Raw genomic sequence first — 25089 nt, 5'->3', positions numbered from 1 at the left:
CATAGAAAGAAATTTTCAATATATTTTAAATTGTGTAGGGTCGCTCATATTGACAGGGGAAACCAATCTTTTCATTCTCGTTTAGAAGTCTAGTTTAAAAGATAGTAGTTTTATATTAATTTCATTTCGCATGAATATCCACAACAACCTCATCCCATTGTATAAAAACATCTGTTTACACCTTGAGAAACTTTAACCCGACGTGTGTGGTGAACTTTTGCAACTTCATGTTTGCGCTGGGACTAGAATCACCTCTCCGACGAAGTTAAGCATAAGCAAATTCGTATCGTTTTTTAGTACAAATAAGGTATTTATTGATTTCTTACTACAAAGCCAAAAAATCAATGCATACCATTACTGCGGAACCATCAAGAAATTGCGCTCTGCAATACACAACAAGCACCGAGGATTACCGTCAATAAGTGTGGTTTTCTTTAAGATAATGCCCCACCTCAAACGGCATACGTAACAAGAAAACTTCCACTGAAATTTGACTAGGAAGTGTTAGATAATCCTCTGTACGACCCGAACCTTGCTCCTCGTGACTCTTATCTTTTCTTATACCTAAAACCTTTCCATGGTGAGAAACACTTCAATGATGATGACTATCTGAAAGAACATGTTACCATATGCTTGAAAACACAAGCCGCAACCTTCTATGAAAAAGGCATACAATAACGTGTCTGTAAAGTAAGAGATCACAGAAAAATAGCTCCCATCATTGTGCTGTAATGTGCTTTATACTTTTCAAGCAAAGCACTGCTCTTTAAGTGCTCATGCCCGAGGCCTCAGAATGGTAAGTGGAAAATTACTTTTTTTGCTGATGGTGCGAGAATGACAACTCTGAAGACTGTGCTGGCTAGCATTCGACCTAAAATGTCTTTTAATAATTTAGAGTGTGATTTCTTTGACGAGGATATTGGGTTTACAAAGGCAGAAGGATGAGGATCTAAGAACTAGGCATTAACGTGCAAAGTGATAAATTCTGGTTTGATGTAGAGTGCTGCCCAAGTGACGTCTAAGGGCATCAGTCTCACTAAAAAAATTGCGTGAGTTTTAGCGTTCACTTCTGGTGTAGTGTAAATTGCTGCTTACCTTAGAGATGTTACAAAAACTTATGCCATGTGATGACAAGTGCCTACAAAATTTCTGAAGCTAAGTAGAGTATTAGTTTAATAGTTATAGAATTTTGTGCTATCTGTACACGGAAACGTGAAAAAATATTTATAACAAAAAAGTGTTAATTTTTTAGTCACTTGATTTCACTAACTTAATTCTATAGATTTTAAAAAATACACTGTGAATGCAAGAGAAACATTTACATTGATATCTGCTGAAAAGGGATCGCATATTGGGCATACTGGACCCCATTAAAAGTGGATTTTAAATTTTATGGAAAGTAACAAATCCTTGTTCCATTCTGTGAAAATTTAAAGGTGCAGAAAAGCAATCCATTAACACCACTAACGAAATAGAAACTTTATCAGGATGTATCCATAAGTTTGTCCAATATGGATGAGGACTTCATGAATAGTGATGTTTTCTCAAGATTATAAAAATGTCTCTGTACAAGATAAAATAATTCCAGTTATTCAAAAAATCTACTGATGAGAATGTATGAGTTATTTTAGAATAAAATAATTAAATTTGTGATGTGCGTTTCAGAAAAACTGAACTTTACCAGCACATCCTAAGAACGATATACATTAGTAGTATACAGATAAACAACCAGACACCTGTATTATTGAAAAGCATGTTTGTTAACAATTCATTAACGATCAACTGGCACATATTCCATTACAAATACATGGAAACCCAAAAAAATGATTTATCAACGTTTATGGTACATAAGTAAATAACTTCTGTCATCCAATAAGCGATTGTACTATCAAATAAGTCTTTTCAGTTTTGTTACTACGTCTTTATGAACACGTAAGGAATTATATGTAAATCCGTCATCTCATTTTCAGTACTTGAGTCATAGTATTTGTATACAAGAAAAACCTTGAATATGTTGTAATGATATAATTCGCAGTTTTGGAAAGTGGAGCACCAAAACAAATTCACGAGTTATTTGTTATAAGTTAATAAGGAATGTTCACCTTAAATTCGAACGATATAAAGATGGGTGGCTGTAGCAATTCAACGTGATCATACAAGTTTCAAATGTGATGCAGGTGGAGGTACAAAATGTATCAACGCCAACATAGCAACAAGACAGGATATAATTATGCAAGACCGTCGATTTATCGAAAGAGATTTAGTAGGAACTCTGGTTATGTGATTCGTTTTAAATTGATTCTTTGCCACTGCAGATTAATTTATACTTTTAAAGCTGTATTCACTAAAATTTTTAGTATTCCGTTGTATAGTTTAGAAACCAAGTGTTTTTTCGGTATAGTTTATCGCCCTATAACTAAAATATATTATTGCTTTTCAGACAAAAAATTAACATTGTGTTGTTGCTCAAAGTAAATTCCTTGTCAGTCCGTAATTGAAAAAGCTGTTTACTTCCAATTAATTAAATCAATCCTTGTAGTAAACAAAACTATTTACATATCCAAGACATAGTACAATTCCAAATTGTATCCGTATTCGTTTTTATTTATTTTGATTTATTTCGAACGTTTTTTTTGTTCTTTGTATTTACCCTTTAGTTTTTCTCGCCCTTAGAAACCATTCAATTTACATTCATTTTATGGAAGTTCTTTCTAAACTTCCATCAAAACAATATATTTTCTATTTATTCTAGTGATGGATATATCCGATAAATATCGATTCAAGGATTACATAACAAAATTCAGAAATAGGTCAAGACATTTTATATAGGAAGTTATTTTTACAAGCAAAACCATCGTTAGATGTATTTCATTTATTTACTGATCATAATATACTTGTTTTATACTGAACAGTGCCGTATTTACAAAGATTGATATCCTCAAGTATCAATCCTTAATAAATATAAACTTTCAACTAGGCCCAGCTTTCGCGGACCTGATACTGGTACGTACATTTTGCATATTTATTTGAATTTATTATTAATTCAATAATTTCTTTTTTTGTATAAATAAAATTTTGAAATTTCTCTGAAACCTCAAAAATAATGCCCTAAATTCTCTCATTTCTGCTTATATTGATGATTGTTATGGATATAGAGTCTTCTTCATTCGTCTTAAATGTTTGTCTTTTGATCGCATCATGTTATTAATTCCCTTTTTTTATTTCTCCTTATTTATTTCCTTGATATTCCTGTAGCTAGCATTCCTGTGGTATATTACTAGTTTAGATGAATACTAATCTGTCGCCATCCTGTGATTGGAGAACTATTTAGAAGTAAATTACTAGTCACATCAAACACCGAACAATAAAAATATGAAATTTTGTGATCAACACACAAGTTGAAAAGATATATGTCAAGAACTTGACATCGAATTGAAAAAACATACACATGAATTTTTTTAATGACTCCGTGAGATTTATAATCTGTTGTAAATAATTGTGACATGTAATTTAATATTATCCCCTCTCTAAAGATACTAATTTTTATGTTTTGACTACATAAATAATTAATTGATTAAAGCTAGTCACGAGGCGGACTTCAACTGTCGTGTTAAATAACTCCGGGCAAGAAAATTTTGATCTCTACAGCTTCACTGAAGCGTTGTACTTCACTTTTAATGATGGAGATGTGTAGGTCAATTTCTATGATGGAATTAGTACCATGAAAATTGACTAATATTTTCAAAACCTCATTTTAAAATCTTTGTTTGGTTTCTATAATGGATTGGGAGGCAGATCCTCGTATGTGTATGCCTTACTGGGGTTTATAATAGTTATACATACTAAAATTTTATTTTTTAAGTTTCTACCAATGACTCAATAAAAATTTTGGAGTCTCAATTGCGCTATGTTGTTTTCCACGTTAGACTTTTAGTTTACTATAGATGCATGCCCAGGTTTTATATGCTCCCTACTTGCATGGGCTGGAAGTTATTTAGTGTGACTGCACGGATCTTTTCTCAATGTAAATGAAGATTTGTCTTCCTTAGCTGTTCCTTTGCAGATTTCTACTTACTATTTCTGGTTTGTGGTAAGACACTATATAGTATTGCTGTGTGTCAACGAAGGTGAATACTGTGATAAACATGTATACCGGTATATTCTGATTGATCTTTTACTAGAAACAATCTGTTATGCAATATGAACTGATATTTCATTGGTTTGAACGTTTACTTATTGTTGCTTCTGGAAAGAGAGTTTGAAAATTAAAATCTGTTCTTAAATCGAGCTGTGCTGGGGAATTCTTTTAGATATTCCTATTGACTATACATATTAGCGCAACAATATTCGAAAAAGTGAGTGGTAGGTTTTCGAATTGACTCCTCGTATAGCTATCACGCTATATTTCAACCCCAAGGAAAAGTGCTCACTATTGTTGAAAAAGGATGTGATTGTTAAAAAACATCAGTTATAAAACATCTTTACTATGTTAATGTTCCTACTGCTTCTTGAGAGATTATGTCTTAAATATAGGGAAAAAGATATTTTCCCAAATTTACAAAGAAACAATGTTAATTATAAGTTGAAAGTTAAAATATTTATGCATTCAGTAACTTCCGTTTTCCGTTCATAACATTATCTTTCAAGGATTTTTATTCCAAATTTCATAAAATATTGGAACGGCTTTACTTCTTTTTATTATAAATATCACAGCATACACAACTGAGGAAACTTTTATCTCAACAGATATTTTTCCATTTATGTCTGCTTGAGTATTTTTCAATATAAAAGACCTTTTACTTGACACGTAGGAAACTTCTGCAGATGGCATTTTGTAGATAGCGGATATTGCATTAAGGGATGCCATCTTCAATTAAATGAACTCAATAATAGTTCAATATATGTTACGGTTTAAGTTCATAACCGATTTTGGTTAATTTATACCGTTTATACGGTCGTCGTAACAGAATTCACACATCTGCTCAAATAGTATCATAAGTCAAATCGAGTAATTGCTTATAATTTTATTTTTCACTTCTCGGATGATAACTCAAAAACTGTCAGGTTACTGTAATATCGACTATTTACGTGACATAATTTACAGTTGAATGTTGTCTCGTTCGAAATACTTCCTTTCTAAAGCCATCCAGCATGGACACGGTTCTTGTGAGGGATGTCCCAAAATTAACGCAAGATTTGAATTAAATAGAAACCAGTTTTAGTCTTCCGATTTTTATTTTTGTTATTGAATCATAAAGTACATAGGCTAGGGTTGTTTATGGAATAACGCATAAGACAAATGTCCTCTACGGCTTTGCATACACATACGCACTCGTTTGTCGAAATTTTCCATGACCATTCTGCATGATGCAAAGTTGAATCTCCTCCTCTAATGCACGCGTGGTTGGGGACTTTTTAACGTAGACCAGTGATTCTAAATAACCCTATAAAAAGAATTCTAATGGTGTTAGATCACACCGTCTAGGAGGCTAATTCTGATCACCAAAACGAGAGAGTACATAATCTGGAAATGTCTCATGCAGTAGTTGAAGTAGTTTTTTGGGCCGTATGACAACGTCTTGTTAAAACCACATATTGGCAAAACTTTGTTATCATGTCGATATATCGAGCACCAGTAACAGTCACTATTTGTCCAGCCTCATTTTTAAAAGAGTATAGCCTAATTATGCTTCCAGTCCAAAATGTACACCAAACAGTGACACGTTACGGATGCATTTGTTTTCCGAAAATCACATGTGGGCTCTAAAAACCCCAGAAGCGGTAATTTTCTCGATCACCAAACTCATCATGGTGAAAATATGGTTCGTCGCTTAGGATGATGACACTGCGCTTGGTCTTTAGGCTTCAGTTGTTGTGTTAATTGTATTTTGTAAGCATGTTTTTAAGTATTTAAGTAACAAATGCACAAATGATGCCATATTCTCTCTCCTAAATAATGTCTACTCCAGCCTAAAAAGTCATCTTTCCACTACAACAACTCAATATTTTAATTAATAAATTGCAGTACTATGGTTTTAGTGCTTGTTGTAGACAATTCCTTGAAATGGGAGTTAATATTGCCTCCTTATCTAAAAAATTAAGTTCCTCCCGTTTTGTACTAAGATCAGTTTCCAAAAAACTGAACTTATCCACCTCCTTAACAGTTTATTATACCCTTATTGAATCGCATGTCAGATCTGCCCTTCCCTTCTGTGGTACGTGTGGTGCGACTCAATTTGAGCGAATCTTCAAACTACAAAAGAAAACTGTTAGTTATTTACTCGGACTAAAGAGCAGGGCTCACTACCTTGACTTCTTTAAAAGATTAAAAATTCTGACTCTTCCTTCCTTATTCGTCTTTGAATCCGTTTACCTAATTCGTAAGAACGCTTCTCCAATCTCAGAAACATCGTTTCATGGTATCTACCTTTACCTATCTACTCCACGTTCAGAATTAGTTAAGCGCTCAATATTTTACAATGCAAAAAAATGAGCAATCACTTGCCAACTCAAAGTAAATCGATATCATCTTTTCCCGCATTTCGCAATCATTTGAGGGCATATTTACTGGAAAGTGCCTTCCTCCTACGGTGTAAACGACTTCTATTCTATTAATAATATTTAATTCCGGACACGCTACATACTGGTTTAATTTTGATATGGACTTATATACTCGTACTAATTATTAGCTATAATTTTGTTATTCTGTATATTGAAATTTTATTTTAATTGTATCTTTATTTTTAGTTTTTACAAGCTTTTGTCTCCAAATTGTAACAATTTTTTTGACAAAGCAGCATTTCTTTCTCTCTCTCGAATTTCACTCCCTACATGCTGAATTACAAAGTCTTATAAAAACACCTTATAGCCTCTTTGAAAAATAAATAAATTCTAAACTTGTATATTCTTAAAGGTTTTTTTTTAACATGTATTCCGTGTTGTTAGCAGCACGTGGCAGCACGTTTACTTTTTATCGGAGCCTTTTGTTGGTTATCTTCCACTTCCACAACCATTGTTTCATTTTGTTTATTTTCATTGAAATGTTAATAGCACAGTGATTCATTCCCAGAGGCGTTAAATAGAATGGTTAAATTTCGGTGCATAATAAATCATGAAACGTTGATAATTAATCCCGACTAATAAATTTAATTAGTTTTCACTGGATTCAATTTTTCAAATTTTCCTGTCGACTTTTAAATTATAGCTACTATAATTACTATAACAATAATTCGTCTTCCTTTTTGATTAAGGAGATAAAACTTCAGTACTAGAAGATAAGAATAACTTTTTGTATAAATCAAATATAAGTAAGCGAGACATGATAATCAATTATTAATAGAACTTTCAAGTTTTATAATAAATAAGGTATAATTTGAAAATGAATTCCATAATTTATGAGTTGGAATTACTGAGATGGTTTTCATATTCATTCTGAACAAACACCATCACTCTCTATTACACCGAAGGTAAACTGTTTACCTTCAGTCTTTAAAGACGATAACTTGGTTATCGAAATGCGCGTTAGGCAGTATAATTGTGAGTGTTGGTGTAGTGGTAGTATAAACAGCTCAGTATCATAATTAATGGACATTGAGATGAATAGTTCAATTACAATAATTTCCTGATATTAATACCCTGTGATTTAGTATATTTATTAGCCGAGTTGCCAATTTCATCAGCATTAGCATTCAGTTCGTGGAATGAAGTGGGTTTATCGTTAAAGCTTCCATTCGGCTAATTCATTCAGCCATTGCTATTTTATGATTAAAAGATTTATTGATGTAACCATCAACCATCAGCTTCTCTTGTATACTTATAGCGTAGGTGATTTTTTATGTCCCTTATATGTACTCCTGAGTCTACCTACAAAGATTTCCTAAAACGTCTATTTCTTTGGCTCCTGTAGATTCAAAAACGCAGCACTTAATGAGGTTTTTTATTTATTTATCCATACCTACCAGGTCGGTGCGCATTTAGAATCTAAGTACCTATTTCATAAAAAAATTCGATGAATAATAGTAAAAGGGCATAATGCATCATACTCATTATATTATACAATATATTATACGACTTATTTTCCTTTCAGTATTTGAATTTGAGTCTGCAGGCTGCATATGATATGATAGTAACTGAAGAACTCTTTCATTTTCAAAATAAATACGGTTATTCTTATTATTAAATAAAAAATAGCTATTATTTAACATATTGAGAACTCATTTTATTTGTTATAAACCTTGACAAGGTGGATCTTATAGGTAGATATTTTCTATATTTTTTTCTTAAAGAGAATCTATAGGAGACTCATCGAAATTATTCTGGAATTTCTTATACTTACTGACCATGTTTATGAGAAATCTCTGTGTGGTTTCCATATGTTGAAAGCGTTAAATTCAGTAAAATTTATAAATAACTACTTAACAACTGTCATAAAAATTGGTTGAGTCATGAAATGTTTATTTTAAATTTAATAGTAATACTGTAAGAATTATTATAACACATTTTATAAGGTACAAGGAACACTATGAACGTTCTTAACGTGTAGGAATTCTAAATCAGCCGGACTAAAATTTTAGTCAAATTTCTTGATTTGATAATATTCATTTTTCATGATAGTTAGGTGGTAGGTGTTCAAAAGACGTACACAATAGTGATATTCAGTTAATTACAAATCTTTGTATTCGATTTGTTAATACTTAAAATAGAAAATCATTTAAAGAAACGTTGAAACTTTATACTATCAAAATAGTGGGTTTCATTTATAACCATCTTGATTGCAGCGACCATTTGTCTATAATAAACTGTATTCACTGTACGAGAGTTGCTATTTAAGTTTTGAGATATGACAACACTGTGAATACATCAAATCTGACATTTCTATCATAAATTTTACCATTTTTAATGATGAACGTACTCTGAACGTGTTGTCATACGAGTGCTATCGAAGTTGATTACAGAGACTAAACATTTTCGTGTTATGATTTTTTATCACTTTCGACTTTCATTAAACCAACAGCAGTGCGCTGATCAAATCGCTTTAACTTTTGGTGATCAAGCCCAATTTCGAACCAACGCTAGTTTTCCAAATTCAATCGTAGTCGCACTTCGCTACAGAATGAATTTCGTGAAGGTCGTTCGTCCAAAATCGACTGTTTTGTCATAAAACATCGATGCTGTGCGTAAATGCAACGATTTTCTTCTTATTTCCGCAGATCAAAAATAAATTGCGAGGTCAACGTTTTTCTACACCTGAAGAAGCGGTTGATGCGTTCAAATGTGACATGTTTTGTAGGTACCTCAATCGGAATGCAAAAAATGTCTCGACAATTGGTTCTAACACATGCAAAAGTGTATTGATTTTAGTAAAGAATATTTTGAAAAAACATATATCCAATTTTTTGTATTTTTCTATTTCAAAACTTAAGTAGCAACTCTCTTAATTGTAATATTCACGGTCTGTCTCAAACTTATTGAACCTATCTTCATAGCTCCCCGTTAAAACTCCCAAGCGGCCTATGTGGAAATTGTACGTCTTCATGAACACAAGATGTGTCCACTAACTCAAATTCATGGCGACATCATAGTAGGTGTCGTCAACATAAACAATAAGTTTTCTTCTTTTCGATATTCAATTGATTCAAGGATTTTTTTCTCGGATGTTTTTCATGGTATTTTTCCATTGATGAAATATACACTATATTTATTAAAAAGGAATGTTAATACTGAGTGAAAATGATTCAGGGAATAAAGAACTAACAGAATTCTGTCTAGTGAATCCTATCAACATGAAAGATCTGTCGTATCCATTCAACTAAAAATTAGCTTTATAGGAGAACAATGTACAACAATGGAAACTTCCATAAAAAGAAAAGGTCCAACCTAGGTGGTCGAAAACAGTGACGAATTGATTGATTTGGATCTTTTTCAATTCGTCCCTGTGCAGCGACTTCTTCACACCACACTATTCTGCTTCTCACTCAATAGGATTAAACGTTATTCGAAAACGATTCGATTGGCCGCTTTAGAGGAATATTATGTGCCCATAAGATGGATGATAGTTTTGACATACAGAACCATTACTTTTATAAAAATCCAACATTACTTTAATGTAAGTAGTGGTCTGTCAAACCAAACTAAACAAATACAACTCAAAGTTGTTAATTGGGTTGTCAAATAAAGCAGTGCTGCCAACTCAAAGTTGTGAACCTCTAATTATAGGTCTCTTTTATCTATATAAAGTGGAGAGAATAACTTGGGAAGAAGAAACTTTGTAACCCTTGAATTGACTATTCATTATAATTCCAAAAATGATAATTTGTTTCATCAATTCACTTACTCATCGAATGCTATAAAAAAGTAATTCAGAAAAACAATGCGTCGATCTCCGATACTAAATCAATTAAATGAAAATAAATATTTACGGCGGGCATGTGAGAAATTAATCCAATATAGACCCTTTTCATCAAGTTCAGTGAACGTTACAGAGACGGACCGAATTTTCAGTTATTGATTGGATGCGTTAATTTGTTCTCAAAACTATATTTAAATGATAGGAACATTGCTTTCACGGACATTTTGCATTATCTTTCTAAATTTATATTTAACTTCGCTCAACTTTGTTTATTTTTGTCTTATATAATATGTCAGCTATGAACGTTACATTACTTGTTAATTTATTCTAACAGGTTTTTATTTGTTTATAAGACAGATTGTTTATTATTTTTGTGATTTTACATTAAGTATAATTAGATGATGATTGATGATGTAAATTTCCTATCCATTGAAATAAACTGGAAATTTTATAAATAGTATGAATTTCATCCGAATAAAATACTCCCATTTATCTTTTGAAATATTTTATGAAATTAATTGGTTTGATTAATGCTTTAAGGACTATAATATAAATTCTTATTCAACTATTGCTATTAATTTAACACTTTTATATACATTTGAATTATAATTAGATTTTTTTACTACAAAAATTTCATTAGCGTGGTATGTAATCTGTGTATCTATCTAACGCAATCTTTAATCTTGATTTTCGAGCACTTGAAACCGTCGGATTAATTCAAAATTTTAACCTGATGGAGGATAGACTAAAATATAATAATTTTACAAATTTTCGCGATTATTCTTTCCAGCATAGCATTACAGTATCTCAACTTCAGGTTTCTGATCTTTTTCTAGATTGACCCTTCCTACCTCCGTGATCCCATCGTGGTCTCGCAAGTCTTTTACACTTAACCACTTCCAAGTCCTTGTGTACGGTGGCAGGCTCTTGATTATTACGATTCCTCTATTGGTTATTGTTTTCACTTTTTCAAATAATATTCCTAGAAATGTGCGACTTTTTTTTGTATGTCCTGAGTTCATAATAGCTTCTCGGAGACAAGGCCCATGCCTCACATTTTTATTAATATCGTTATTAGTTGTTAAAGTTAAATCTATTAACCTTGCTTCAATTTATCAAGACTCATTTTTCCTGCTTTCAATTCCAAAGAAAAAAACGATTTTTCTAATGCTATTAGTTATCGTCACCATACGCCAATATGTTTACACTTTTATTGAGAATTTTGTCGCTTAGTTGAAAAGCATGTATTGAGCTACAATTCAATTAGGATTTTTTTGAAAATATTGTTCGCATTCATACGCAACAGCTGGTTTTGTGTATTGTCATGTTAACAAGGTATATTGGTATCGACGGACTTCAAACGCTCTTCATTATCAGTTATAAGTTTTTGAGAAAAACTGTGTTATTTGCTCCCTCAGCCATTGAACTGCTTGAAGACTTTTCGAAGAGCTGTCAGCAGATGCCCAGAACCCACAGTTTCCTAACGTCACGTTCAATTTTTAGTGGAAATTTCAAATTTGAAACTTTATCAACAGGAGATTTTTTTACTTTTTACTTTTTTGTGCGTTACTTCTTCCTTGATATTTATTTAGATTCTGGATGTTCAACAATTGTTATGGAACAGTTATCAACAATTTACCCATACCCGCAGATTTTGCACTGAAGTTTAATACTAATAAGATATTTTTATCCTGAAATGCCGAATTGTATGAAAAATCTCAGTAACCTATAAATGACTCTGCTCATGAGAATTAATAGTACACAGCCATTTAAGTGGAATAAATAATTTTGATAGTTCAAAAAACCATATACAAATGGAACAACCTCTCAGCTGATCGCATCTACCATCCGGTCTAACAGGGTATTCTTTTAGATTTAGCTCTTTTACTTTATTCATACAACACTTTATGAAACACTCCCTGTCACAACTAGGTATTATTCAATGAGAACAATTATTGTCCTTTTTCACAAAATTATAAAATATAAAAGATTGCGAGCAAAAATTTCTTGCAGTTGTTTATTTCTCACAACTTTCTTTCCGCTGTAGTAGTATCTTAAATATTATAGAAAGTAGATGTGCTCCTTGAAGTACATAAATCGCTTCAAAGTCCGATACTGTAGTTCTTCAGTGAGGAGTAACAGCATACTAGAAGGTCTGTGACTCTTCCAGTAATACTGAAAAAGAGCAGGTGTCCTCAGGAAATAAATTGAGGTCTGCCGAATTATTATACAAATCTTGTTATTGTTGAATTGTAGTCGTGCAGGTTTTTAGAGTCATCGACCTATGAAATATATGAATTGAATGCTATTTCGCATAACATCAATAAATAAAATTCTTTAGTTACTTTACAATTTATTTGTTATTCATATTTATTCTCTCTGTGATTGAATTATGTGGTTCATGCCGATTAAAAAGTTTGATTGAAAAATATATGAACCAAGCCATTCAAAAAATAAGGTTTCGATGAATTAGTCTTACTTTCGACGTCACTGTAATCTTTAAATGTATTAGCTTGTTCAGTTTACTTATAAATGTATTTATTTCAGTTTCCCGCCTCTGTTTATAATCTCCTTATTCAATTCAACTCCAAATCTCCTTCCAGTTTTGATTAAATTTATATTTATGTCCTTGTTTCATTAGCTTGAGATTTTCTACTGATCTGATATTATCCTTTGAACCAACCTTTGACTGAAAAAATTATATTATCGTGAAACTGGAGGGTAGTTTGATCAAGTAAAAACGGAGGTAAAATATAATAAAATTATATCGACATTATCTAAAATATTTTTCAGAATTTTTTTTCTGTATTCAAACATTAAATTTTGGAAATATTATGATATCTGAGTTACTGTAAAATGAAACACTATGATATGAGTATAAATAGTTGAAATTTACCTTCACCTTCATCAGAAGATGGAGCAGTGCCAACAGGTTTGTATAAAACTTTTATGATATATTCAGATACAACAGTTTATACAACATTGCAGCAGGTTATTATAATAATATCAAAGTTTCATTCGATTGTGAGCAGAAGGATGTAAAAGAGCAAGAAAAACTGTTCAATCCAGTGCAAATATGAGCGCTTTAGGCAATTATCAAAACCTTATTGTTACTACTCATCAAATTACTGCTCTACTTTTGGAGAAGGAGATAGACTTGTTAATATCCATACACATATTGCCGCATTGAGCTTTTGATCACTTTTCTAACCGTCACCGTCATATCAAGTTAGTCTAGGCTAGACGCCATTTGTATTGTATTGCGCTAAGATCAGTTTCCAAAGAACTGAACTTATCCACCTCCTCAACAGTCTATTATGCCGTTATTGAGTCGCATTTCCGATATGCCCCTCCCTTCTGTGTGGTGCGACTAAATTTGAGAGAATCTTCGAACTACAAAGAAGAGCTGCTAGATATTTACTAGGACTAAACAGCGGGGCTCACTACAGGGACTTTTTTAAAAGATTAAAAATTCTGACACTTCCTTCCTTATTCATCTTTGAATCCGTTTGCCTAATTCGTAAACACGCTTCTTCAATTTCAGAAACGACGTTGCACGGCTATCGACTTAGGAACGCGGAGCACGACCTTTACCTACCTACTTTACGTTCAGAATAAGTGCTCAATATTATACAATGTAAAAAAATGCACAATCTCTTGCCATTGAAATCAAATCGATATCATCTTTTTCCACATTCCGCAATAATTTGAGGGCATATTTGTAATAATTTTTTGACGATAAAGCATTTCTCTTTTCTCTCACATTATACAAAAGTCGTAGATAAACAGTTCTTATAATTCTCATATATTCTGCTGATATCCTTGCTGCTTCTTTATCAAACTGTCAGCTGATTTGTAATATAAAATTGTCTCCGTCGTGATATACAAATGTGATGAAATATAAATTACCTGGCGGTTTAGCGGTCAAATGAAACAGTAAAAATCATGCAGATGTATAGATCTACAGTGCGAATCGAAATGTTATGCAATATAAGGTTACCATTAATGGTACCTTTGTTGTGATGAATGATTCAGCCATTGTAATATTCATTCATTCTTGTTTAGATACCTGGAATGTAATGAAACGTTGCTAGGAAGTAAATTACGTATTCTTTCGATAAATAGTCTATTGTTAATAGTTGTTGTAATGGTGAAGAAGCAGAGTTTTTAAATGATAATTAATTTGAATTCTCAATTGAAATTTTGTGATTGAAGTTGGGAAGTTGATTTGAAACTGTACGACAGCATTTCTTTGTTAGCAGAATATTAAAGATTCCAAAAATATAAATACTTAATAAACTCCATAGATGGTTGGTAAATTCGTTATTATAAAACTGTTTATAGATACTATGTTTTGTACGACGGTTCTATAATATTAATGACTTAAATACAAAAATATCTTTAAAATGTTTTACGTTACAGTCCATCAAAATAAGAGCACAAGTTAATTAGTAATTTTTGTTTATATGTTCATTTTTGGCAAAAAATAGACTGTTATGTAAATAAACAAATACTTAAAATTACCAATAATCCATTATATATTATTAACCATATATTTTTATCAAAAGCAATTTATTTGAAATTATTTCTTGACATCTTATAAAGCACAAATAATAGTGCGACGATTTGTTTTAATTTAAAATTAGTAATATGAGAACGGCATTTCATCAATCCAAAAGAATGAATTCAAAAAAAATCATAGTTTTGATGAACTACAGGAATCAGTTTTAAAACGAATCCACACTCACTCTACTCATTCGCAATATTACTAGTGTTTTTGCATATATACAAAACTTCAGTTATAATAAAAAATTTGAAACATTTTTTTTTTGTTTGTGAAAATCAGATATTTGAGATGAAGTGTCAAAGTGAATGATGGGAAACATTATTCGCAGAAGACGATCAAATTTGATTTTACTAATATGCTTAAAAATACATTATCATCATATGTACAACATCTCAAGAAAAAAATATGGGCCATGGAAATGAAAATATGAAAACTTATATATACAAGAGTGGTTTGACGTCAGTATGACTTTTCAGAGGTTGACGACACTTTCACTGCTGAGATCAATTTGTTAGTTTTCGTCATGTTTATAATATCATCGTTTTAAATTTCTCATAAATCTAACAAATAGATTTTTGGTTTTAAAACCAATAGAATAAACACTGTTTTTGTTTTTGGGTACATACAGAGAGAAAAAATTCGACTGATAAATATTATGTTTTATTTTGAAGAACTAGGTATTTGGAAAACCTAGAAAAAGTTGAGTAAATATTATTCTGAAAGTGCTTCATCTCATGGTTTTATGCTGAACGTTCGTAATTGTATTTAAGTCGACCATATTTTCGTCGAATATGATTTGAGATTTGAAATATATGATTATACTTTGATTCTTATCTCCGTATGTTTGTAGTAATAAAAATTACGTATTTCGAGAATAGTATTAACATACCTAACCTAATCCAATTAATCAAAAACAATCACTTTAGTTACTTTTGTGGACAACATTAATCTAACTAACTGAAGTAAAAAATCTGAATTCACTTTTGAAAGAAATCGAATCTTGGCGTTAAAGACGAGTAAACAATATGCATCCGGAACCATCATCTACTGTAACTACTCCTGAAATGGTTAATTTAATCTGTGTACTTGTACTTAATGATCGTCAAATAATATTTAGACAACCTCAAACATAAGTAAAGTGATGGAACTTAGATACACCATTAAATCCAGATATGAAAATTCAATGGAAATAATGGACTTCATCCTATAAACGTGTTATTAAAAGAGCAAAAACCGTTTTGTTGCAAATGAGATCAAGGAAACAGTGTTTTTGGATTCCGAAGGTAAAATCCCTATTGTTTAGAAACATAGTAAACGATAACTACTATATTATACTGATACATTTGTTGAAGTAGAGTTTTCTTACATTATGACAGTGTTCCTGCCAATATTTATCAGATCTGGCTACCTTCTCTCACTCTATATAAAAAAGTGGCTTGAGTGGAAGTAATTTCAGAGAAATGACCGAAACCTTCAAGTTTCTTGTATGTCTGGGAAAGCTGCAACTTGCTGGATTAAGTGAGAACAATTAAAAGAACATTATTAAAAAATGAAACATATTTTTGAAGTAAAGTTACTGTTTCATCAAAAATCAACTTGTCCTCGTATAAGCAAAGGTCACATCAGTTATGATTCCCGTAGCTTTATATCATGCCAGTAGACGTAGGCGTCGTCTGTAAAATAACTTTCAATTGATCTCGAATCTACATAATGATGGTCTCTTATATCCAGGCATTTTTAAACATTATTCTTTTTTTCCATCATTTAGAAGTTTCGAAACACATTTGACATTTACTCATCCTATTTGAAAATCATCTGTTAAAATGCACTCACGAACCTGTAAGAAAGTTCGACAATCGACCAGTTGAATGTACAAACTTGTAAATAGATTCTAAGAGTTTGCGACCGTTTTGGTACTTTTTGCACGTTAAACTTAATTCTAATGCGTTATTCAGAATCTATTTTCCACGATAGACATTGCAAACGCTAAATCAGCTGTAGTAAGAGACTGCAGGAATGGATTCACCCTTGTCACTACTTATTACAACACACGAGGGTATAAAATATATATGAGGGCCGTTTTTATATAAAACAATAATTTTATTACCAAAAGATACACACTTACGGTTACTTTTTGATATATTCTTCGAAGCGGTTGAGACCCTCCTTAAAGAAAATTGTTTCCAATGTAACCTCATAGTTCAGTAACAATAGAGTAGGTAGACCTTGAAACTTCTGCGGTTTTCTTTAACCATTCTGTCAACTCGTTGAACCAGGTCATCTGAAACGACAGATTTGCGTCCTTGGCCCTCTCAACATTGCGGTTATCTTTAAATTTTCAACACCATTCACTCGTGAAGTTTTTACCATATACACGACTCATTCTCTGATGGATTTCTGCAGCACTATGGCCTTTAGCCTGTCGAAAATGAACGTCAACAATGGCGGAGTGTGTAGTGTAAGAGCTTCGTAGTCGTCTACAGCGCATGTCTGCTTTGTTCTGCCCTTGGAGCGTCTGCACGGAGGTTTAACAAAAACGGCCTTCGTAAATATATTTTCAATAATTGTTGCTTCAAAAACTTATTCGCCGTATTTTTTTTCACATAGCGTACGAGTCAAACTAATAGCCAAATAGAAGCCGAAAAGTATTTTCACAAGTATTAACAATCATGATGAAATTGCTGATTACATAAAACTTTATTGATATTAAATACAGGCAAATACATGTGGTTACTTTAAGTCATAATCTCCTAGATAAAACGTAATATCATCACAAATACTTTACATGTGAACACGGATTTAAAACAAAAATTCATGAAGCGAAAGTCGGCAAAGAGGTTTAAACGTATTATGCAATTATCACAGTATTCCAGTTCAATTGGCCCTTCTGATTGTGTTCGAATTAATATAACAGTGATAATTTATAGGGATCAATATGAAATCCAAGACAAAGCTGTTTGAAACATCTAGACTTAGACCATATTTTTAAGTAACTCCAAACTTAAAAAAATCTTAGAGGGTTGTTTAGAAGTCTCTTTTGTTCGGAATTGAAAAAGGTTTTGTTGATTTATGTATGTTAAACGGTCTGGGTTAATTTGAATTTCACCGGCATGTACAAATAGGTATACATATTTGCTTTAACATCCATTTTTTATTGGGAACTAATTTTATAAAGGTAATGACATCAATAAATCTTGATACAATATTAAAAGTTATTTATCTTAATCTTTAATAATTTCTTGAGCGAAACTGTATAAATCATCAGTAGAGCCAAGTCTTTTTTTAATCAGTATAGGGTTAGTTCCCTTAATTTAATACCTAATTATCTTCTAATACTAAATAATATTAAAAAGTTGACATGGAAGGTAGTTTTCGTTAGACGAATAAGTTTGAGTGGAATGTGTTAGATCCTTTAGTGCTTTATAGCTACTATCAAAGGCAGCAAGAAAATCAATGAGAAAATATTGTATGTCAATACCAAATTCAGATCTGTTCAATTTAGCATACGATTATTATAAGCTCTAAATGGGGCATTACAAGTTTTAGAAATTTTGATTTCCTTAGAAAATAATTGTCACAATTCACACAATATGACACCGGACTATAATAAATTTGTAGAAAACCAAGTTTTTACTATATCTCTGATTAATTGATCGTAAGCCTAAGGTTCTAGACATTAACGAAATTTATTTTTTTTCAACCGAAAGACTTTTGGACAAGACAATACAACAGTGTAATAGGTATATCAAAGCTATAAAGCTAAAAATTGCTCTTCCTGTTAGTACCTAATATTCAATTATCCTACTTTTTAAAAGTTTCAATTAAATACCCTATTTGGTTTTGCTCGTGGATGGTTTCAATTTTCTCCAGACGAACATGCGGAGTGGTTAAGCCACAACGTGGTTAATCATTTCGTGGATTATCATATTATCATTCAAGCCGCTCCAAAAGACAGAAAATTTCTCCATCCACTTTATCTATCGATGGATTTATTTAAATGAAGCTGTAATATGCTTCATATTGTTGCGAACGCGTTTCCGCCCTAAAGCCGGTTCTGCCTAGATATAGTGGAATTCAAAAATTTGACAAAAGCGCGACACCTTTTGAACGTTGGAATTACCCGGTATCCGTCTTAGGTTTCTTTTATATAAGTTTTTATTATGACAGGCGGTTTATTTACATTGTTTCTTTTGAACAATTTCTGGGAGGTCTATTTATTTGATTTCTATAAGATTTAAAAAATCTCTTGAGATATATAAAAGGAGTTTATGTAGCGCAATTTAGTTCAGTTTATAATAAATAGTCGTAGTAAACACACCGAAATAGAAAGTAATCGATGATTTCAAATAGATTATTTAAGTTAGTTAAGTGATAGTTATAAGTGAATTATATAAGTTAGTTAAGTTTGGTGTATGGTATTTAAATAAATTAAGAACGTAAAAGATAGTTTCTATTAATTCATCCTACGAATAGAAATCGTATAAATAAATAATAAAAATTCATCTCTTCCAATATATTACTAGTAAATAGTAACATTCAAATTTTTAGCTGGTAACAAACTTCACGTCTGTATTGGTTTATTCATTACTGTAATACGTAATATCCTTATTTTAGATTATTCTCACATTATTCTGTTTGCTAAACTCCAACTCAAAATGATTAATTCATTGAAATTATCTGATTCAAACTGCTGTTAATCCCGGACGCCGGTGCTATGTTACAATGATACATTATGTTCTTTTTATCAAATCGGAATTACACACAATTACACTTTGAGCGAGATTAAGTGAACAGCGATGTTCAATTTTCATTTGTAATATAATTTCAATCGAACTGGATCAGCTGGACCAGATGATGGAGGAAACATGTACAACGAATAATAAAATTCTTCAATAGTGAATGTTGTTCAACAAAGTTTGAGCAGTAGTTATAGTTCTTCCTTTATAATTCCAATAGTTTAAGAGCGGTATTGTATGAGCTGCATAAACTCTCAAATACTCAAATATTTGACAAAATATGACAAAATATGTGTTTACTTTTAGACAGTTGGCTAATTGGATGACGTACATAAGTATATATTTTTAAATGAGGGGTCAAGATCTGCACGATCTACCTAATATCGTCCTCTGCAATTTGTTCAATTATATATAAATGTAATATAAATATGAAAACTCAGAATAAATATTACAACTCTGCGATCTTTATACCTCATGTGTGGAATTTCGATTGAACAATTATCTAAAAGCTTAAAAATTGGTCGTAAAAGGGATTTATTAATTGCTCATCACTAGACAATCAAGATTAGACTCTATATGGTTCCAGTAATTTTTCCCACTTATTAATTTCTTTTCAGTTTTGATTAATTTGAATAAATATGTACATAAGGTATGTGGAATACAAATTCCACTCATACTGAAAACGATTTCTAAGCAAAAACCATTAACGAAAATAAATTCTATAAAAAATAGAAATAATTGATATTCTAAGCCTTTTAGTTTCAAAGTTAATTTCTGAATATCCATCACGACAGCTAGACTCGTTTGTACTAGGTTTATCATTTGTTGTGTGCATTATATAAGGTTCAATAGGAGGTGAAACCAAATTCTACACAATATTCCCAAATCTCTTGGTGGTTCTCTCTCATAACTTTTTCTACATTTCCTATAGAATCTTCACTCATTATAGGATTTATTACGTTTCCGTAATTTTGGCTTGATTTCGTTTCTATTAACTATTTGGAATTGAATATGCAATATAGTTGTAGTAGAGTTTGACTTTTCTATTTTCATATTTCCTCAATATATTTCTTCTAACTTCAAGCTTCTATGTTTATTATTTTACTGTCTCTGCGATTTTAAATGCACCTATTTTCAATCTATTTGTCATACATGTTTAGTGATAATAACACTCAAGTAGTTGTATAATATAGTTAATTAAGGTGGTAAACACAAATCGTTATTCTATATTTACCTTCCAAGTTTTTATTTCTTGTCCTATTCTTGATAATTTGGGAATCGTCATACGCTTATCAAGTTTTCGTGTTTAAAACCATAGCTTATTAAAACTTACGCAAAATCTGCTAATTTTTGTTATATACTCGTAATTAAAATTTTTGCAAATAAAAAAAAAACATTTCAATTCCAAGTATCTTTATAAATAATCGTGGTAGTCAGAATCGTGTGAAGTAAAGTCATCATTTGATTGAATTATGACTCAGTTCTGGAGACTGCCTACATTTTCGTTATTCTACTTTTACATTTGCCAAAGCAGGTTTCATCTAGATAAATTATGTGTCTATTCGGAAGCCTTTTAATTGACGCAAATAATCTTGTCGCTATCGAACGATCCTTGACGTTTCGGTTATTGCTCGCTGTTCATTCAGTTTTTTGTGTTTAAAACCACATGCTGACAAAACTTGACGCAATGTTTCTAAACTGGTATAATTGTATTCTGTATAATAGGCTGCCTTTTGCTGTATTACTTCTAATTTCGCACCCCTGTTCTCCTTATATAAACTATAAATTGCCCTACGTATATAATCTTGAGTAGCTTTGTCAACTGATTCGTGACTACTCGATAAATGGAATATTTATTTACTCTAGTTAATTCAGCAATTCTGATTATGATTGCATATCAGATTGCTGAATATTTTCTTTTTTTAAACATTCGAATATATTTAAAATAACTACCTGTGTTTGTATATCTAAATCTTTATTATTAAATTGTCTTTATTCTCACTACACTGTGCAATTTCATTGACTTCATTCGTCCATGGTGTGAAGAACGCCCATAATTCTATTTATTTAAAGAAACGACGCTAATGTCTAAAAGGATTATTTCGAAGAAATTGTATACATACAGCTTCAGCCAATAAAAATGCATTTATGTTTATGATTTGATGCTTTGATTGGTAAACAGTGGAGATGACAGTCCACGTGGACTGACTAGTTTTAGTTTCTAAAAATATTGATCTTATGTTATAGACTTTTTGCTCTGTCATTATATTTATTTCTAGTAACATAAACATTCACTTTAAAATATTAGAACTTCCTACCATTCTCGAATATTATTACGATTCATTAATTCATGTTGACATAAGTGAGCAAGGTATTTGTATTAAAATTCTCTATTTACCACGGTTTCTAACTCAGTCTATTCAGAAATTTTTTGACTTTATATGACACTATATAACACATCTTCTAGTACTGGTACTCTCAACGAAAAATATAATACAAAACGTATTTGAACTGTTAAAATATTTTTGGAATCTAACAATAAACCATTATGTTTTGACGGATCCCAAATGTACCTGTAATCTGACCATGTTGCACGAGACTCGAAAAGATTCTCGGTGCAGGTACTGAAAAATACTGTTGTTAGTTATCTCTTTTTGACAGTTTTTGACACGATCATGTTAGATCAATACGTTAAATACTAAAAGTACCTTCTTTGCAAGTTTTATACTTGTGATATGTGAATACGTGACAATTGCTAGCAGTTCTATTAATAAATATAGTTTGTGTTGAACTATATGAAATTACGAGCATGTTCACAGTGATACGATAAAGTTTAAAAATTTTAAATCATTCTAGAATTGTTGAATAAAATATTTCCATCATCATAGCACATTGTGTGATTATAACTATACCATAATATTGTTTACAATAGAATTTAAACTAAGATTTTCATAAGATAGGAGATTAGTAAATAGATAATAAATTTGCAGGTAAAAGTTGTCAATATTTGTTAACATTTCTTTAGGAATTGTTGTTATACCCACCATAATACGCAGCTGTAGCATTTGTATAGTTACAATAAATATTTTCGGGTTCCCTTTCTTAGATATTCATCAATAAATATTTTAGAAGAAAATTTTTAGTTAGTTTAGAGTTTGGTTTTGACAAGAAATATATACTAAGTTAATTTTATTGGAAGAAAATGTCGCTAGTGTCGTCTGTGTGGATAAATCAAATAAAGTTCCAAACGAAAAAGTTTTTTGTTCAGCGAAAGTTGAAACGGTGAGTAAACATATTTATTTAAATACTAAACTTTTGAATGAAACTCGTCATTTATAAAAATTTTTTTAATCTAATTCATTTATAGTATCGATATACTCCAAAATGTTATTCATTCTAAATTTTCTATTGCTTTTTATACCTTTTTGCAATATTTGCAATGAAGTTTATTCATAAAATCAGCAGTAGTACAAATAGATTGGCCAAATATTATAGTATGAAATCGAGAATGGATTTTTATTTATTTTTGTTGTCAATTTTTTTACCACTCATTGTTAGTACTAATTGCCCCATTACGAAATCATTTATCAACAACTTAGTTTCAAGCATTCTTTGTACTAATTCACCAAATCAGCATCTCATTGATATAAATTTTTTTACATATTGTATATTACTTAAGAATCAGTGTTAACATTTATGTTTATCTATCGCTCAATATAATTTTTTATATTCATTATCGAAATTTGGTATATTCCGTTGTTTATATAAAGTAAGGGCTGGACTTCATATCATGCCTGTGACGGATATTGGTGCGGTTCAGTCGTTTATATGCATTGGGGTTGGGGACTTTAAATAAGGAATATAAAATTGCGAAAACAACTAGGGGCGGAACTATGCTAATGTGATTTTTTGACCATTATAATGTGGGCTTATCAATATTACAATATTAGAAATAAGTGTTCTTAGCACGCAAAAGTCGAAAAATGTAGAAAAATTCAAAACATAATTAACTTTAAACACTCAAATAATTGAAGATTTACAGTGACCAATGCTTGAATACTTCCATAAGCGAAGTTGATGCACGAAAAATGAAATAAATACGTTTCAAGACTTGTTAGATGGAACTATAGACTTTTATAAATTGTAAGATTGTAAATTACAAGAAACAATGTTTTAGATTAGATTAGGTAGCGTTAGGTTAGGTTGCGCTCTTTCTAGATATCGTTTTATTTCAATATCTATATTTCAAGCAATTTTATCTCAAACTTTAGGTCGTTGCTGCTATGTTTTAGTTTTTTTTGTCCAAATACAGCTGTATAATCACTTTTTCATAACTTCAACCTTTTTCATTTGCATTGCAATGTATGAATGCATATTTTGAGTCTTCACCTCCAACCCAATCTACATACCAAACTCCAACTACTTCCGTCATCGACATGATACGTCTCATTAAATTCAAATTGTAGTCGATACCTAAACATTCATTCCAATCTAAGCTAACGTCACAGACTACAATAATAACTTGATAATAGAAATGACTCTACTGTATTGGTTTTGTTAAATATATAACGTTAATGATGATTTACCAAAAATAACCTTTATTTTTGGTAAAATTTTATAAAATTCTTGGTTTTTGAAATGCAATTTCCACTCTTTTGTCTCACATATTTGGGTTACCATTATGAATAAAAATATTTACAAAATATATAATAATTAGAATGTATGCTTAAGACCGGTAATTTGGACCAAAATATGATGATAGGACCAAAATATGGTGATAGAATTAAATTGAATTATTATTTGTAGACATAGATACTTGGCATTGAATTAGAAATTTTGAGGCTTTACGTAAATTATTCCTGAAGAAGTAATCACGTAGTATTTCTATTAACGAAGCTTTTCAATGATTTTGCTAAAAAAGTTGATGTAATCATCAAGAACATTCTATAACAATTTGAATCTTCAGGAATAGATTTCATATTACAATAAAAATTTTTTTAAAAAACGTTTTTTACTTCAATGAGAAAGCAGAATCAAAAACAACTTATATAAAATGTTCAACATGATCACCTCCCACTTATATGCTTTGTAAAGTTCTTCCAAATTCCAAAAAAATTATTTTGTCTTACTATAAAATTACCGCATTTCGTAAGTTAATGAAAGAAAGAAACAAGTAATATAAAGCAACTTTTAAATTTTGTCGTTGCAACTTTGGCAAACACCCGACAGAAACACAAAAGTTGCTTTGGTGGATACGCACCTAAATAAAATGTTCCTTGTTGACTTTTTATTTTCATCTATTACTTGAACCAAAATTTCAGTTTCTTCATTAGATGTTATTGTTTCGGTGATTACCTATCTATATATAGATAAATATCCCCACTTCACTTCAATCGGAAAATGGGAGAATATACATTTTACAGCAAAAATAATTCACT

At 31.0% G+C, this 25089-nt stretch overlaps 1 protein-coding gene across 3 annotated transcripts in view; it reads left to right on the top strand.

The window, feature by feature from the left end:
* LOC130904210 (ras-GEF domain-containing family member 1B-like) overlaps nucleotides 1-25089 on the top strand; it is a 559401-nt gene that overhangs the window by 463699 nt on the left and 70613 nt on the right. The window contains exon 1 of one of the 3 annotated variants that reach the window (XM_057816843.1): nucleotides 22501-22933. The exons of the other annotated variants lie outside the window; for them this stretch is intronic. Coding sequence (XP_057672826.1) covers nucleotides 22854-22933 — 80 coding nt within the window. The 5' untranslated portion in view covers nucleotides 22501-22853. Of the gene's footprint in view, nucleotides 1-22500; nucleotides 22934-25089 lie in introns of those variants that run through there. 3 annotated transcript variants of the gene reach the window in all.

The sequence above is a fragment of the Diorhabda carinulata genome, chromosome 2 (genome assembly GCF_026250575.1).
Source record: "Diorhabda carinulata isolate Delta chromosome 2, icDioCari1.1, whole genome shotgun sequence".
NCBI lineage: Eukaryota > Metazoa > Arthropoda > Insecta > Coleoptera > Chrysomelidae > Diorhabda > Diorhabda carinulata.
The sequence above is the reverse complement of the archived record's forward strand: the minus strand, read 5'-3'. Positions and strand labels throughout refer to the sequence as shown.